General features: G+C 37.9%; 1 protein-coding gene across 5 annotated transcripts in view; it reads left to right on the top strand.

The window, feature by feature from the left end:
- Positions 1-19,308, top strand: part of tenm2b (teneurin transmembrane protein 2b) — a 349,866-nt gene that overhangs the window by 228,282 nt on the left and 102,276 nt on the right. For 2 of the 5 annotated variants that reach the window (XM_082140877.1, XM_082140875.1), the window contains exon 1: positions 14,692-14,968. The exons of the other annotated variants lie outside the window; for them this stretch is intronic. In XM_082140877.1, coding sequence (XP_081997003.1) covers positions 14,953-14,968 — 16 coding nt within the window. In that variant the 5' untranslated portion in view covers positions 14,692-14,952. Of the gene's footprint in view, positions 1-14,691; positions 14,969-19,308 lie in introns of those variants that run through there. 5 annotated transcript variants of the gene reach the window in all.

Below are 19,308 nucleotides of genomic sequence, written 5' to 3'. Positions count from 1 at the left end.
AAAAAGTTGAGAAAATCACATTTTTGTCAAAGACGATCAGATTCAGAACGATGATCAAAACGATGAGTAGATCGAGTCCGACACCCCCAAAGCTTCACAGTCGTTTTCTCTTCATGGGTTACGCTTCGTTTAATTTGGTAATATTAAGCAGTTTTGATTTACACGCTGTTTAATGTTTGATGATCACGTTATTTTACATTTGAGTGAGCAAACTTCTATCGCTTGTTTCAGCTTCTTCTTCTCCTGTGTTTTGATCCAGAGACTCTGTATTAGAAGATGTGTCATAGCGCCCCCTACCGTTTAACAGTGAAAACATGGATAGCTGGAAAATTCAGTCAATGGTGGGGAAAAGTAGAATTAGAGTAAATTCCTATACACTACCAGTGGACTAGCCTACAAAAAATTCAGATACATAGAATTAGAAACATCTGTTTTATATCAATATTCTAATCAATATTTTCAAACAATGTAAGTTTCATAAGACTGTATATGAAAAATGATGTAAAAAAAGTATATTTAATAGGCTACTCGATCAAAAGAGTTAACACAACTACAAGCCAAGTATACTTTGAATACTTAATTATACTTTTAAGAATATCTCGATCAAAAGATTGAGTACAAGTACAGGCCAAATATACTTGGACTTTTCTCTCAGTATAAGTCAAGTACACTTGTAAGTGTCATTTTAAGTATATTTCTGAGAAGTACATAAATAATATTTTTGAGAAGTATATAAAATGTAGACTGAAAGTATGCTTTCTTATTTTTAGTTTAAAAGAAGTATACTAATAGAACACTTGAATAAACTTCTTTTTCGTAAGAGTACCTATGACTGTCGAAGGCTGTTTTCACTCCTGTAAATAACCAGTGTGTACAGAATAAGATTAACACATTCACAATGAGTGAACTGTGTGTGACATCCGTAACTACTAACATTGCCAATGTCTGCTGTTTCTATCTTTCCTGCTCACTGTCTGTCCTCTGCTCTCTTACCTCAGTTTACCTCGATTACATGAAGCTGCATGATCTAGATGAAATAAAAGGAAAGGTCGGCAATTAGCTGTGGGTATCTGTGAAACAATCCTGGTCAGTGTTAGCGAAAATGTTCACTCAGAATATAGTATTTAATCCTTTTTCCTCCACTTACCATTTACCCTGCTGTTGCAGGTAATTAATGAGCACTCGCTGTCTTTTTCTTCTCTCCGCAGTGTGTCTTTTTCTGTCTGGGTTGCCTGTAAATGGTGACTGGGGCACAATGTTTGAGAGAGAAGCGTTCCAGGCGGATATTGTCAGATCATAAATCAGAGACTCTCTCTTTGGGATTATTTCTGACTGCTCTCATTTGGACAGGATCAGGTCTTTGTTATGGTTCCACAGTCTGTTTCCTCAATCTGTCCCACAGAAGCCTCTATCATCCTCTTCCCAGCTCTCTGTCAGCCCTCTCACCTCCCTTCCAGACAATCGATAGGTCACCTCTCTCATTAGAGTGGGTATTCTAGACGTTTGCTTTCGCCTTTCACAAGTAGGCAAGTGTGTGCGCTCTACAGCATCCAGCTTGTTTTCTTGTCTGCTTCCCTCTTTGTACATTATTTCTCCTCCACCAGTACTTCAATGTTTGTCTCACAAGACACTTTTGTCTCCTTCCTTCCTTCTTTTTGGATGTCACGTTTTAGTTTCCTGCTGTTTTCCAAATGCACCATTTGCCTTTTCCTCCTAAATAAAATCTCTGCCATTCATCTCTCCCCTCATCTATCCTGAAAGGAAGACAGAGTAGGAAGGTGTCACTGCATGAGAATGACAGTGACAACAACACAGGTAAATATGTATTGTTTGTGCAAAAAGTCTCATCATATTCCCTAGATTCCCCTCTGTCACAATATTTTTTTGTGTGTGACAACAACTGAGAATTATTTCCAGGTAGGGAAGGATTTTACTCATAAGTAGGTGTTAGAAAGTCACTGGAACTATTTATTTCCTGCTTAACACCTTGTTCAAAGGTAAAGCTGTGACTCAAAATAGTTTTTCTGTAGTTTTTTTCTTTTTCTTAGAATCAATATTGAAGTCAGAGCCGTGGTGTAGCTGCTTGCGCACATGCTCCTGATACATTGAGCTCTGGTTCTCATGTGGGTAATATGGGTTCAGTGTTACTATTTAGTTTTTTATTAGTATTTTTTAAGTCCCCCTGTGGTAAAAATCTACTTTTTAATGTTGTTGATATGTCTATGTGGTGTTTTTAATATGCTTCAAGACAAACCATGTGCAAATTCATAAATCAACACCATTGCTGAGTATTTTCTACTTAAAACTGCAGTGAATCAAAGACAGTCTAAAAAAAGCGGTTTGAAATTGCTGGTGTTTCTGACGTCACAAACTACCTTGTAACCAATCATGTCAACGTGTGATCGTCAACGAGTGGATCTTTGAGCTGGTGTGAGTGAGTGGAGGCAGGACTAATTTGCATATTCATAGAACCGCTTATACTAAATGAGGCAAGGGTGTAGTTGCATTCAAGCTATTTTATAGCTATAGCTATTTTATTTTATTTTTCAAAGGAAAAAACGTTTAAATGTGTCATTTTGGTGATCAAAGATGAGTTATAAGGGATACAATTATTTACTACAGGGGGACTTTTTACTTTTTTCCATTTTTCTTTTCAATATCAGTTAGTTTTAGCAATTGTTTGTGTTTTGTTAATATGCAGTTTTTATTATTTTATTTCAGTTTTAGGTTTTAGTTATTTTAGTTTGTCAAGTGAAGTGAAAATGAGAAATGTTGCTTTCAGCTAGTTTAAATAAAATAAATGTAAGTTTTTTTTTTATATTTCATTTCAATTCAGTTCAAGTTTATTCTACTTAAAGTAACAGCAATGTTTTTATTTAATGGTTTTAGTTTCAAGTTTAGTTTTAGTTAACTACAGTTACCCTGGCTCAAGTCTAGCCTGCGCTGGTCCTAAACCTTTTCTCACTCTTTTTTCCTCTGCAACTTCTTGTCATTTTCCAAATTATTATTATTTATTTTTTTACTAAAAAAGAGGGAAAACTCCTCCCCTTTTCCCCAAAGTTTCAGGCTTAAGTTTAGAAACAAAACTAATTGGGACTGATTATCAACACACTAAAACCAAATCTTAGACAAAAGAGCATAAAACCACTTTGGAAAAAGCGTCTCTCAGATCTGAGCAGATCACTTGTAGTTAGCTAGTTATTTACTGAGCTTTAGTTCATGCAGATGAAACGAGCCGCCATATATCACACTTGATTTCGAGAGCCTCTAACTGTCTCCCCTCCAACTCTTATCTCATTCTGAGTAGTGACATCAGTGCCATGGCTTGTTACTCTCTAACAAGACCTTTCACAACCTTCATTTACATCCCCCACTCATCCACTAGCTAGAAGTGCTTTAAATCATTGTTCCTTCATGCCCCGTTTCCCGCAATATCCATGACGTCCCTCGCCAAGCACAGGGCCCATTGAAGCCATCCTCATCTTTATCTGCTTGTTTAGGACAACAACCTCTCACACTCCAGCTTTGTCTCTCGTCGCACACTCACACTTCCCATGGTGGCGTGTCTGCAGGTTTTAATTAAACTTCCACAGCTGGCAAGGACACATCAGATCCTATCTCATCAGTCCAGCCTCTCGAGCCCCATAGATCCCCGTAGGACGCATCGGCCCAGCAGATTTCTCAACAGAGATGCCCAGGGCTTTGCGGGCACAATTTCATACCAGCTCTGGAACGAATGGACATACCGATAAAGAGCCTCGACCGCTCTCTCCCTTGATATGAAGCTAAATGTTTGATGGATGGCATTTGCCGTAAAGAGATGGAGCTCTTATGTCTCTGAAGGTTTGTCTTAATTGCAGCAGAGAGAGGACACACTGCAGTAATGGGATAATGGTGGAGCTGGACTGGACTCTCGAGTGGGGCTAATCAGATTCTCTTCACTGTGCTTCTCCTGATTGTTTCACAGATCTGAGCTGGGCCTCTGTAGATCTCAGGGTGTGTACCAACAAAATTAGGATCACTGTGACACTACGTAGCTTGTGACTACATTACCGTCCATTACTGAAGCAAGTCTGTGATTTTCCATTTACCTTGGATGCTCAATCTCACTCTTGGAGATCTAATTTCCTGCAGAGTTCAGTTGCAACTCGATCAAACACACCTGATGTCAAGGTCGGGGGCTTATTGAGGTCCTTGAGTTCATTTGAAAATTACAGGCAGGTGTGTTACAGTATGAGTCCACAGAATTAATCTCTCGGTTTTTCCCTATTTTGTATAGTCATAAACGCTATTGTGGATTTTTTTTTTTTTTTTTTTGCTATTTAAAGCAAATAGGAACTGAAAAATTATATGAGTTGTAGTTTCTGTTCACCACTATAGAAGTTTAACCATGATGACTTCAGCTTCTGAGAACCACTGGATACGTTTACATGCACAACTTTTGTTTCAGTCGGACTGAATTCATTCCGATTGATGAATCTGAATGTAGTGTTTACATGAACGCTAAACAAGTAATCGTATATATGTCACAAGCTTCAAATCGGAATACATTTTTTTATATGCGCACACTGCACGAATATACGAGTTTCTCGCTGTTTGCGCTTACTAACTATTCTCCTACATTGGTTATTTATTTGTTTTAAACAACAGACTTAATATTTATCCATTTCTGGTCATAATTTGGAGACAATATGAACCGTTGTGCTGTGCTGCTTATATTTATAACGCAGTAAAAATGTCCCTCCCCGCACCCAAAACCAGTCGTCTGTGGATGAGAATAAGAAACAAGGACTGGTGGGACGTTGCCCTGCTTCACTTCACAGACAATGATTGAAAAGAGAATTTTAGAATGACGAGAGACTCATTTATACGACACTTTATTCAACAGGAACAACAGCTCGTTCCGCACGTCATACGTCATTACGCTATTTCAACGTCATTGCACGTGCGCAGTCCTTCCAGTTTAGGTTTTCCATCCGGTCAAGTGATTACATGTTCTCTCGATCGGATTAGAAAAGTAATAAACCACCCCTTTCAATCGGATCGATTAAGGTGTTTACATGAAGGCTTTTCAGTCCGATTGAGCCGTCAATCTGATTACTAACGGATTATTTGGTTGCATGTAAATGTAGCCAGTGAAAAGGGTCCAGCGGCCTCGCTTTTAATGCAATAAAGTCATCATACACATGATTAGGAACTTTATTTCCGAATGTTTATATTTAATACATGAATATATAGTATTTCTTTGAATTAAATGTATTACTATGTATATAAATATAGCAAACCTCCAGCACGGTCAACTGTTTTTTTGTCAGTGTCACAACCTTGGCTTGCCTTCAGCTTCAGCTTGGCTTGTTCAGGGTTTTTGCCTCTCATTTGCATAAAGTTTAGCATTTCACAACTTTTTGATGCTCTCACGTTGCCAATCCCACAGTTCCCTGTGCATGGAGAATGAATTGGAAATGAATTCTGACACTGGGATGCAACTAAACTCTGCAGGCAGGTAGATCTTCACAAGTACCTCTGATTTATGCTTTTACATGACATTTTTTCAATTTTGTTTGTACAGCATTGCTCAAAAGGCATGTTACTCCAGGTTCGTCTCATAAAATATATCACCAAATGACATATGACTTCATATTCACTAATGCACAACCTTAGGAGGAGGATACGACTGCAGGTCTGCAATGTTGTTCTCGTGTTCCCCAGGTGTCACGGTAATTAATAGGTTGAAGTCAAAGGAACGCTATCAGCGTTTTTTTGTTTGTTTGTTAGTTATTTTTCTTTTTAACTTGGAAAGGTGATGTGACTCTCTGTCCAATTAATGGTCTAATTAAGTGCAGAGTCTCAATAGGGGACATTAGATTACATCAGCCTAATGACCTACAGCCTTTTTATCCCTTGTCACATAGGGACGGGTTGGTACCCAGTTTTACCCTTAGGTGCTGCCTCTCCCGATGGGTAAAGGAGCTGATGAGGAACGTTTTGGATTGTTAACTGTAATTTAGTACCCTTTTTAATTAAATGCTTTGATTAAAAAGAAATTGAATCTTTTACAAAAATCTTTTTTTTACAACAATGGCAATCATAATATGATATGGTTTGAGTTTTACATTTGATACTACATAAATACAATTATGATAAAATATTTGATTTTGCTATAACTGATATTGTTGAAATGAATGCAGAAGCATGAAGAATAGATGATGTAAATAAATGAAAAGATATGCATGAAAATTTACATGAACAGATAAAAAGAATAAGCAATACAAAAGGCTAAATAAGTAAAATTCATGTGGCTTGGGATATTTTTTTAAATAAATTACAAAATATATACTACTCTTCATAAGTTTGGGATCAGTAAGATTGTTTTATGTTTTTGAAAGAAGTCTCTTATGCTCACAAATGCTGCATTATTTGGTCAAAATTGCAGTAAAAACATATAATATTATGAAATTTTATAACAATTTCAAATAACTGTTTTTTCCCCAGAATTTTTTTTTTATTACACTCGTCTTTACAGTAACTTTTGACCCATTTAAGGCATCCTTGCTGAATTAAAGTATTATTTCCTATAATAATAATAATAATAACACAAATTTTACATGGTAGTATAAACATTTTGAAATGTTTTTATTATTTTCAAGGCATATTTTAAGTAGGCCTACTCTATGTGCAAAAATAAGGATACAATATATTTTTGTCATGTGCAGTGTTAGATGTTTGTTCTTGGTCAGGTATAGCTTATAATCAGGGTCGGCTTTCGAGTAATTTTTTTAGTCTTTGATGGGGTTTTCAAAATGTATCATGGAAGTCTAAATTATAGCATGAAAAATAATCTATAATTTAATATTCAACTCATATCATCTTATGCTGTTTCTCTTTCATTTGGTGTCAGTAATGATAATGTGTGTCTTAATTGAGCTTTAGGAAGTTATGACTCGTTTATCATATCTTGCTGCAGCAGTGTATTCAGAGAATTAGCATCATCTAAAACAATAGATCATAGTATCAACAACTATGCCTGAGAAATGCAGCAAAGTAACTTTTGTAACATTCTTATTTGGATTCTTATTTGTTGGTACGGTGGCTCAGTCGATAGCGCTGTCACGTCACAGCATGAAGATCCCAGGTTTGTGTCCTGTTTGAGCCAGGATGCTTTTCTGTTCTCTCCATTTTGGTTTGGGTTTCCTCTGCATCATAGGTGAATTGGGCACACATACTGTTGGACAAGTGGTTTGAAGAATGGATGGAAGTACTTCAAAAAAAAAAAAAAAAAGTCCGAAGCTAAATGAGTACAAATCAACCTACTTTTAAAGGTACATAAATACCCTTACTTTTGTCCCAAAGCAGCTTGTCAGTCCAGACGAATCAGAAAAGTAAACTTTTTTTTATTTTTTTTTATGGTGCTTGGGCAGGTCTTTTTTGGTCCTTTTCAAGTACTATGGATTATTCAAAATGTCTCTTTTCTATTCAAATACACTCCAAAATAATTGTGCCCTGGAAAAGAGAGGATGGAAATAAAACCTACAGTACATCTGATTTTTTTTCTTGCGGAATTATTGACTACTGCAATTCTTAGTCCAAACTGATACCGGAATCCAAAGAGCAGATCCAGGTGAAGTTAAGGATTCTTTTTTTCTTCTACCTCACTTGCCATCGGCTAGCCTTTAGAGAACGGTCCTTTACTGTGCGTTTAACTTTACAGTATCTGGTCTCCATTGTGGCCCTTTCTACAGAGAGCATCACCTGCTCTATAATCTCCTCTGCAGCCCAGCAGGCACTACACACACCTACAGTACTGAAATCTCAGTGGTTTGCTCACTCCTGTACATGTTTCCATCTCTGGGGCTTTTTTGTTGGCCTGTTTCTTTGTCCAGCATTCAGTCTCATTCAGTGTCTCTCTCTCTCTCTCTCTCTCTCTCTCTCTCTCTCTCTCTCTCTCTCTCTCTCTCTCTCTCTCTCTCTCCTTTAATAAGTCAGGAGACATAGAGGCAGCCTGGCAGAGCGGAATGAAAAAGGAGGGGACGGAGAGGGACAGTCCCACTGGTCCCTCTCCATCCCCTCCTTTTTCAGTGGGGATGGCACGACTTGGTGCCGGCATCCAGGCATGTGTTCTACAACTAAGTGAAATTTAATGAGCGGGGACATCCACTTTATGAGCAGAAATCTGGACTGGGAGTGAAGGCTCCAGGGGTGTACAACATTGAAGAAATAGAAAGTAGCTCTTTGACTCAATGTTCTCTGACACACTCCCTGAGGACGAACAGAGTGGAATGTACAGCACCTTCAATTAGAGTTCCAAAATGCAACAGCACTGCTCCGGTAGACAGGGCTCTGCCGTCTTTAATGACGTCTCTGAGTGTGCATGTAAGGTTTTGAAGATGTAGTTGAAGGATGTCGGTTGTTACCCGAGTATAGTTTAAAACCGAGTTTAAATGAACGCAGTCAATTCCTTTATAATTATCTTTTAAAAGCTAGGGATAGCAATTATATTGGCTCTTGAGTGGTCTAAATGAAAAGGATCATGTTGTTCTAAACCAGTATGACTGTACTTCCTTCTGCAGAACACCAGGCTCACTGGAAAAACATGCTGTGGCGACATTTCTGTAAAATTATATTAGGTTGCTTCTTGCACATCTCGCAGCATTTTGAAAGTAAAATGTCCAGCGATAAGGCGCTGGTTTTGTGATGCAAATGTCAAAATGTATTTGTTTACAAATCATGCACTAAAAGTGTTTTGAGGTCTTAACACTTTATTTTGAAAGGAACCACGCAAAAATACGTTTATTAATCGATAATCTGCCCTTATAATTATAATTAGTCTGAAAATGAATAGATCTTGTTGGTGTTTTACTGACCCTATAGTGTTCATTTTACCTGAAAACAGTGAATTATAGGTATATTTTTGATGTTTTGCAAAAATGTAGGTAGAGGCATGTTTTTCCAATGAGCCTAGTTAGATATTTTGAAGAATGCTTGAACTGTTTCAGTTCCATACAATGTCCATAAATGATTAAGGTATTTAAATTTTTGGTTGAACTTCCCCTCTATATTCAAGGTTTTCTGTACAATACTCTGCTTTGTTGTACAAAATAAAATTCATAAGCCCTCGCAACCTCAAGCTTTCCCAAGTGCTTCAAATTTAGAAAATTATTGAGCTTTCATTGTTGCTCTGGACCCATGCACAAAGCAGTTTAATTGTTTAAAAAAAAAACAAGAATGAGAGATCTATTTGCATTCAGCAAAAAAATAAAATAAAAATGGGTGCATAGAGAATAATAACAGCATTTTATTAGCTTGGATGGCACAAAGGCTTGCAAAAGTCTACGACACCTGGCAGCTTGCACATTCAGTTCAGGCCGTGGTTTACTCAAACAACGCTGGCGTAATTGCTTTCTGCTCACTGTCATCACAAAAGAACTGTTACACACAGAAATCTTGCTGCTCTGAATGAAAAACTATATGATGTTGCTTGAAAATGTCTCCCGTGGAACACAAGCTATTGGTCTTTTGTGTTTCCGTCTATTTGTTTATCATCAGTTCTTGGCGTACTGTTGTACCGAATCCCAGAGCATGTGTGTTTTGTATGTGCACAGCACCCCGTTTCTCTATATTTGCGCTTTTCTAAAACATTACTGATAATTGCATTTTGACTTCATTATGGGACGACCAGCAAGAGGCCAAATTGGATCTGTTTATCTGATGCCCAGCAGTGTGGAAAGATTCCATTTAGGAAAAAAATGAGGTTTTCTGGTGCCATTTTTCTTGATAGGGGAGTGGTTCCCAGCATGGGAGCTTTGACATGGCAGAGGAGGGTAAAAAAAAAGAAATTACTCCACGTACCGTAAATGGGCCAAGCAGAAACAAACAAATCTTGCGAAGAAAGAAATGAAACGAAAAGAATGCGCTTCACAGTAAAAGAAAAGACTTGTGGCAGATAACATAAATTTAAACAGAGACTGGTGCACCTTAAGGGAAAGACACTAAAGACCAGTTGCTGAACAAACCAGTTTGCTGACACCAGACTGACTTTCCCTCTATCTCTTTTTTCTTTCCTCTGTCTCTTTCTTGTCTCTTTCGATTATGGGAGGTAATAGGGGCTGAGCTTTCAAAGGCCGTTTTCTGCAGTATAGCCATTGATGCCATTTTGACAGAGACTGCTTCTGGAATGTGAATGTGTTTGAGAATCATACGAGATGAGAGGAGACGAGAGGTTGCTGCCACACAATAGGCCCACTGCCAGGATGAGAAGCATGAGGAGAAAGCTCGCCGTCCCTGTGGAGAGACGCAGTGTGTGCGGAGCGATGCAGACAGAGAAGAGAAGGACAGCCAGGCTCAACCTTTATTAGTGTGATAATCCTCTCATCAAAGCCAAAAACTGCAAGAACATCAGATATATTTTCTAATAATGAATAATGAGCTTTGAGTGCAGATTTGTTCTACACAGACTGCTGATGCTGTATAGAATCTGTATAGTCTGGTTCACTTTGCTTTAACGGATAGTTCAGTCAAAAATGAAAATGTTGTCATCATTTACTCACCCTCATGTTGTTCCAAACTTGTATGTGTTTCTTTATTCTGTTGAACACAAATGAATTGAAGAATCTTGAAACAGTTGTTGGACCCCATTGACTTCTGTAGTATTTCACGCTGCAAGCTGAAAGAGATGAAAAATGACCCTCAGGAACCACATGAGGAAGCATGCTGCATGCTGTTATATATATTTTGCCATGTTCGAACATCTACAGTAGCCAGGTCGGATTGGAGATGTTGGAGCTGATGGTGATTTAATTTCATTTTGTGTGGTATATAGGGGACTGTGTATGGAAGTCTATTTGTGAATAGCCAATGCAATATCATAATAAAACATTTTAAGTTAGTAAATCTTTACCTAGAGCTAACTGATGACCATGATCACAGCTCTCATATGAGGTCCCCTCAGTTTCTAATGGGGCTTTTCCACTGCATGGTACGGCTCGGTATGGCTCACTTAAATAGGACCACCCCGGTTGAGGTTCCAAGCAAGCCGTACCGATACTAAAATGCGACATGTAAACACTGCAGATCACTGATTGGTCAGAGAAAATCATCACTACCAGCATCATTGGGTTTGCGACACGAGACACCAAACCCGAACAAACAAACATCTTCGTCTTGCAGTGAAAAATATCCACATGCCGAGAATCAAGAACACCATTCAATCTATATGCTTCATTGCTCCTGCGTTGTCAGTTTGTTTGTGTCGCGTTTACGATGATGTCACGGCATGTGCTGAGCCGTACCATGCAGTTGAAAAGAACCATAAGTTTCAGGCTTAGACAGACAGCCGGTTATTAGAGAAAAAGTGTTGTGAGCAGTGCGCAGGCTGATCTTCTTCAGCATTCTGGTCAGCTTGGAACACCTGAGCGGCTCATTAGAGTGCTTAATGTTCTGGTTCCACTCTCTGCGTTTGAGCTCAGGGAGATTCTGCCCACGCCGCATTAGATCAGCCTGTGACTTTCCTGCACAACTTGAGGACAAACTTGTTCGCAGTTCATAAGTTGAGGACAGACTGAATTAAAATAGAATTAAAAACCACCATCAGCCACATGCTGGTAATTTTTGCGCAGTGGGGGATAATTTTGCTTGTCTACCGCCCTTGGTGGTGGTTGACATGTAGGACATTATATTGACATTTGACAAGTAAATCCCATTGCTTAGATGCCAAAGACGTGCTTGAAAAAACACATTTGATTGTGTCTTGATGAACAGAAAAAACAAAGGCTGTTGATTTGCTGTTTGTTTGAATGTTCAGTGGCGCTCTGTTGCTCATGCATGCAGCACAAACATTTTCAATATAACTAATGCATGTGAGGAGTTCGTTTTCTTTGTGTCTGCGGTCTTAACAGAGTTTGCAATATTTTTAAATACAGACCATCTCAGGAGTTTTATATATATACTGTACATCGCATTCTATATATACATATATTAGTACTGATACTATTATTATTATTAGTAGTAGTAGTAGTATTTAAATAAATAAATAAGCTAGTGTCTAATTCCAAATGCCATTGCTAATATTTTGTAGGTAACTTTAGGGTCAACTTTTTTTTTTCTTGGGACACATTCGGAATAATGAGGGGATATTACTGTATTTTGTCTTGCTGTTGGGTCAAGGTCAGACAGTTTATTTGTTTAGTGTTTGTGATGCTGTTGTGAGCAGTGTTTTAAAAGTATTATATGTACATTTTATTTGTAAGGTTTTTCTGTGCATGGCTATCAGTCGAGACTCACTTTCTCTCCCCTATAATGGAGACTCAGTAGTCATATACTATCTCAGTGAAACAGAACCACCTAGGGCACTAAGTATTTTTGAGCTCTCTCTCTCTCTTTGTGTGTGTGTGTGTGTGTGTGTGTGTGTGTGTGTGTGTGTGTGTGTGTGTGTGTGTGTTTGTGTGTCATCAATACCTTTACCTTTGTTAGCAAGACCAAGGAAGTTTAATTTTGTCATAAACTGCACAAGACCGTTGAGTTGTTCTGTATACAGGATTGCAACCATTTTGCCCGGTATTCAATTAAATTCACATTTATTTGTATAGCGCTTTTCACAAAATACATATTATTTAAAAGCAGCTTTACAGAAAATGCATGTCTACATTACAATTTAGAGTGATCTGCTATCAGAGGTTATGTATTTCAGAAATGTACATATACAAATCACACATTTAGCTAATAATGTATTCATTTAAACAATGTATTAGGTTATTCACCCAACGCTCTCAATTTCCCTTGTGTTAAAGACAAAATGGGCATACCTCCAATACAATACATAACATGTACTGTATGTCATCAACCATTCATGCCAGAGTCTTCCTTAGAGTAGCTTCATGCCATAGCAGTGCCTATACACACTTTCCACTATAGTTTTTAAGTAGGTTTATGGCGATTGCATACACAAAGAGTTGAGCTTGGCCTCCTCTCTTGCTCTTTTAAATATGGGCACATACAGTCTCTCTCCTCCATTGTTCTTCTATTCCTGCATCGCTCTCTCTCTTGTTTGTCAGTGTGCTGGAGCAGCAGTACTTGCGTTGTCTCTGGGCGGTTGGCTTCTTTGTGAGTGCTGGCAGCAAGGCCCGTGCTGGGGTAATGAGGACGGATGCCCGCGCGTGGGAAGAGCCGGCTGCTTTGTAGTGTCTCTCCGCACAATGCGAAGGTTCTTGGAAATGGTCGAGGAGCGGCACCGCAACACAGCAAATACATCCCCACGCCAAAAGAACGTCAGTTTTAGGCGAGACAGTTTGTCTCTGAATTAAGCTCTAATGAGATCTCTTCTTGTGTTCGCAGCCGATATCTCTAAAAGGGAGGGTGTGCCTTCAGATTTGTCTTGGAGGAAAGTGACACCACCTGGCAGTGCTAGAGGTGCTGCATGGGTAATGTTTTGTGCTCCTTAATAATGTCTAACTCGCACCTAATGTATTATCATAATATGCAGTGACATGAGTGTATCTACCATTAAGAGCACAAAGCTGACAGGCCCTGGGCGAGGATACTGTGACATCCCAGAAATCTCAGGGAACATCCCAGGGAAATTGATTCTGTTGTAATAATGTGACAGCAAACAGACCTTATACTCCTGAACTGATTCATTTAAGTGAGGATACAACAGAAGTTAATAAGGATTAATGTTAATAATTGGAATTCAATCTTTCAACTTTAGTTTATTACCTCAAATGATATTTCTGATCCAATCACAACCTGCTCATCCAGTTTTGTTCCAAACGCCACCACTGTTCGCTTCTGACCTTTGTGAGAAAGATTTGTCTCGTATCCAACACCTGTTTATTCTTTAGCATTAAAGAGATAGTTCCACTCAAACTAGTTAATCATTTACTCTCCCTCATGTTTGTCCCTCATGTTAGACATTCTTTCTTCTCTATAACATAAAAGAAGATATGAAAAATGCTGTTGTTAATATTTCTATCCACCTAATTTTCAACATAAAAATTGGTGCAGCCATTAGTAAATTTAATGTGCAAGGCTTCAGTGTCATCCGCTTCCAGTTATTTTATACAAAAAGCTGTCAGTTATACTGCTTGATATTTCAAACTGATTTTTATACTTTTGTATTCATTATCATATTAATTAACCTACTGGTTTCAAGCACAAATAGATTTACCTTTTACCATTAGTTTAGGCCTACCACTTTATCATTATTGTAGTTATTTACCTAGTGGCTATAAAGTCTCGCACATTCAGAGAAAACACGTTGCAAAATACTGTAAGGTGAATACAACAGCCTGTGTATGTGTGTATAATGCCTCGTAGTGCTCAGTAAATCGGATAAACCGGAGTGTAAATTCTCGTATCTCTGCATTACATTTTGCCCGCTGAAGCTTGCCATTAATGACAGTTTCAGCAAGACATGTACATGCTCAAACCATAATATTCTGGCTGTAAGGCAGCAGCAGGAATGTCAAATATGAATCTTTCAGCACCTGATTAATTAATATCGATCTTTGGAAACGGCGTCAGTGATGAAAAATCGATAAAACATCACTGCGTATCCGATGCGATCAGTTTTGGTTTCCTAAGGCAACGGAGCCGCGACACCAGAGCGCATTTTTGGGAGGAGAATAACCGTGAGGGGCGCGCAGGAGGAGCCCTGATTCAAATCAGCTCAGTGACTATCACACACCATGAGCTCACCTCACCATCCTAACGCTCGCTCTCTCTCTCTCATTCGCCCGCGTCTCGGTGAACCGCTGGCTGTGGCGCATCTCGTGGTATAACCACCAGCGCACCTGACACACCTAAACAGCTCACGCGTCGCCTGACTGACAAACACGACGACACGAATACAACACGGGGATTCAAAATTCGCGCCGTTGAGGAGCAAGCTCTCGTGCCCAGCACTCTTGTAACGGCAGAATGACTGAGTGACAGTGAGAGAGAGGACACTGTGCTCGCAGTATGGAGAAAAGGAAAGGTAAGAGACTGTCATTTGACAGAAGGCTCTCATTTTTGTCTATATTAGATCCATTTACGACTCAGTGACACAGGGAGTTTGACTTTTAGCGGCGTTTTCTTCTTTTCCTGAGGAGATACATTTAAGTTCAGTGATAAATGGTGACAAGGATTGCCGCGCGAGACGTAAATTGATGCGTTGGGACACTATGCAGTATGGCATAAATTTTACTTTCGTAATAATTATAGTGAGGTAGGCTAATTCATGTGGATATGAAGGGGAGCATAGTTTTAATTGGTTTTATTCACGCCATAGTCATAATGGTAATGTGTTCATCTCTACGACAGCGTAAACATCCACGTGCATTATTTAGTAGTTGTTTTGTATGCGCGCGTATGTAGTACATGGCCGAATTAGGCAACCAAATCCTTTTTTAGCTCACCAAGAAATGACTCAAGTTAAATATTTCTCATTATAATCAAATTATCGTTCGCCTTGAATAAGCATCTGTGTCGCGAGAATATGCGTTGCCTCCACGTTACAAGCGAGTTTATATTCAGCATGACATTGCTCATCTGTTAAATGTAATGATTGTTGTCAAATGAGTCTGGAATGTATGATAGTACTAATTTATATTCGTCTGAGTTTTGATTATGTCACGAGACACACCCATATGTAAAGTTTGACTTGTGGCATCCTGATTGCAATCAAAGTTTGCATCTGTGATACTGTAATTATCAGGATATCTCATGCAGCTTAGTAATGTACTTTTTTGGAGCTTGTTTACTGCTTTACCTTATCCCTTTTTTTTCTCCTTTTTTTTATAACAAGATGAAACTCACCATTATTGCATCCACAGCTAAACATTTATGTCTTAAGACAGGGCCGCTGCTGGCCAAATCTGTGCCCTAAGTTGAATATTTTTTTTGTGCACCTCACACCCTACAATAGGGGTCAGATAGATATACATAGATCTTCAATAAAATGATTTTTTTAAAATGATTTACAATTGTAGCTCTAATGTATAAAATACAAACTAAAATGATAGCCTACATATTAAATAAAAACTAACAGTTATTTTGGTAATCCAGTAATCTGTTTATTATTTTGATAATTAATCGAGTAATTGGATAATTGTTTTAATAAAAAAAAATAAAAAAATTGGTGATAAAAATAGACCTAAGTGAACAACAGCCTTTAAAGTGACTAAACATGCATATATAATAACAATGAGGCAATAATGGTTCAAAGAAAGTTTCAAAAGCAAGTAGTTTTATGTTTTTTTTAACAACACTGTTAAAGTATTATACATATATATTATACATATTTAAACAATCAACTTGTGTACATTGCTTATTATAACAAATGCTGGCAGAGGGCGCAAGTGGCCTGGTGATTGTTTTTGTTTGTTACACTTTACAGCATGATTAAATCCTTGTTTAATATTGGCCAAACAACATTTAATTCAAATGTCCACTTAATCTTGATTATTATGCGATAGAAATGCTACAGCCTCTGTAGTTTTTTTAACAAGAACAGGTGGACATCTAAACATGCAAACTCAGAGCAAGGGTTTAAACATATTGATGTTAGCGTAGCACTCGTAATACTCCTGTGTTAGCATAGGTTTATAAATGATAGCACAATACTATCCTATATTATGATTTTTTAATTGTTTTAATATATTGAGCAGCCTTAGAAAACGGTCTAATAATGCGGCTCATGGATTCTCATCTGTGGAATTCCGGTATTTTGCTGGTTAAACGACTCTGGAAAATTGCAATCAAGGATTTTTTTTTTTTAAATCGAACAATCAAATTTAATTTAGAAATCATGACAGCCCTACAAATATCTTTATCAATATGATATTAAATATCATGGTTCAAAATGTAATGTATATATCACATTCAAATAATTGAAATTACATGACATAAATTGTATTAGTATGGTGGTGGTAAAATTATTAACATCATTAAGCACATTTAATCTCACCTAGGGCTGGACGATTTGGGCTAAATATCATATTGCGATTATTGAGGTCAGTATTGCAATTGCAGTATGCGATTGTGATATAATAAACAAATGGTTTCATGAGTCAACTTGCTTGGTTCTCAAGGAAAATGCACACACAGATTAGTGATAATGCTGAAATGTGTTTTTCTCAACTCAAACTAGCAACAACAACTACATTTACAGTGTTTTCAGATTAAAATAAGATTTTTTACAAAATTAAATAATGGCAACTTTGCATTACTGCAAACTTGTTATTGTCTCAGTAGTACAATAGTATAAAATAGTATAAAATAGGCTAAATAGAACAATAAATAAGAACATTTGTATGCTTATGAAAATAAGATATTTTTAACATTCTGTCCAGACAAGCAGGGACATTTAAGCAGGATGTAACATTATGCTTTGTCTAAACTGTCCGTGGATCATTTTTGGTGTAAGTGTATTGTGATTGTCAAAATATTTGGTAGCTAAACAGAATTTTGTTAAGTTTAGTGACAACATGTAACAATGTTTACATGGCACAATGACTGGTAGGCTACTGTTTTTATTATTGCTTGACACAAATTTCACAATTTCAATTCAAATCTTGTGATTTGATTCCGATCTTGATTCAATATAGATTTATTTGGACAAATATTAGGTGCAGTAGATACATAATTTTTTCTCAATAAAAAAAATAAAAAAATCTCACCTAATGCTGTAAACATACAGAGAGCCCTGTCAGCTGGTATTATTATGAAAGGTTAAAATAACAACTCAAATTAAATATGTGTTTTTTTACTAGGCTACAATAACAACGTTACAATATTTTAATGATATAAGTAAAAATATAATAACACATATTTAGGAAAATAATCATCTCTATTTAATTTGTCTAGCCAACTAACATGGTATCAAATGACTTTCCTGAGGTAAATGTAACGTTCTGTGACATATTGTTCTCCAGCTGTTTTATTGACCTCTTTCCGCGGTTGAAAAACACTGATTGATCGATATTATGTATGAGGCATAAACCATTCGGTAAGCTGTACTGTATCTTTCAACACACCTATTGTTCATTCGCCTTTATTACTATTAAAGAGTAAGAGATGTTCGGTTCACGACCACGATCTGTCACGTCACATTTACAAGCGCCAAAACGCTATTGTTTAAATTTCGTAATAAAATTGACAGAATCTGAGAGCTGAGAATTTGTTTCCTATCAAAAGTAACCTGCTCTGTCTAGTCTGTCGGTGTCCGTGTCCTCTTTGCTCCGCAATTTTTCTCTGCGTGAGAAAATGGATGTGTGGCGTGAGAGCGTGTGAAAAGTGTCAGTTGCGTGAGTCTCAAGCTGAATGACTGAGACTTGGCAGCCCTGCTCTCTCTGCTCAGTGTCGGTTATCTTATAGCCAGCAGTTTGCGTCATATAATCGCATAGGCTTGACATCGCGATTGCGATATGATTAATCATGCAGCACTAATCTCACCCTTTAACTTTGATAGCAAAAAAAAGAAAAAACATCTTCACGTTTGTGAAGTGATAGTTGTCGATCAATTATGAGGTGGGGATGGAGCAGAAGCGGGAATGGCGTGTCACAAGCGTGCACATTTAAAAAAATATATATTTAGGTTAATATTAATATAAGAATGAAAGTTTAGTTTTTTACCCCCGGGATTGTTGCCCTACACAAAATGCATACTCTGTGTATAGAGAGCGGCGGTACTGTCTCAAGATGTTGTGCTGCCATATTTCATGATTTATGGAGAGTTGAAGAGCCATTACCTCTGTGGCCCCTCATCTCCCTTCCTCTCTTCCCTGGCCTACATTTCAACATTTCTTAGGGACAGGGGAACACTCCCTCTCCCATCACTGTTGTCCAACAGCTTCAGTCTTCCAGGGACACACTCATATCTCTCATCCACCGCTCATCTCTGACTCCCTCACTTCTGCCCATGCTTTAAGTATCATCACTGGTGCTGTCAAAGAGGAAGTACGTGAGAAATGGTGCCTATTTTCCACACACACTCCTCCAGCCTAATGGCCTGCGTCTCAAAGGCCCACTCCATCATCCTTAATGGACAGGAGTTTAGTCTGGACTAAGTTTAGTCCGTCTGCCATGGTCTCTCGTTTCACGCTTTGTAGTATACGTTTTAGTTTCAGTTGTTGTTGAGAAATATGCATAAAAGGATAGTATGATTGGATAGCAAATGGTGTCACTTGCATTTGAACTTGCTGTTTTGCTGTTTCCGGAATAGCTAACCAGAGGCAGTCTGGAAAGGCTTTTTGAATAAGTAGGTCATATGGAATTAGTGTTTGCTGTTAAATCCCCAGTCTTTTATTCATGTTAATTACAGCTATGTGCTTTTTC

The sequence above is a fragment of the Leuciscus leuciscus genome, assembly GCF_965113295.1.
Source record: "Leuciscus leuciscus genome assembly, chromosome: 16".
NCBI lineage: Eukaryota > Metazoa > Chordata > Actinopteri > Cypriniformes > Leuciscidae > Leuciscus > Leuciscus leuciscus.
The sequence above is the reverse complement of the archived record's forward strand: the minus strand, read 5'-3'. Positions and strand labels throughout refer to the sequence as shown.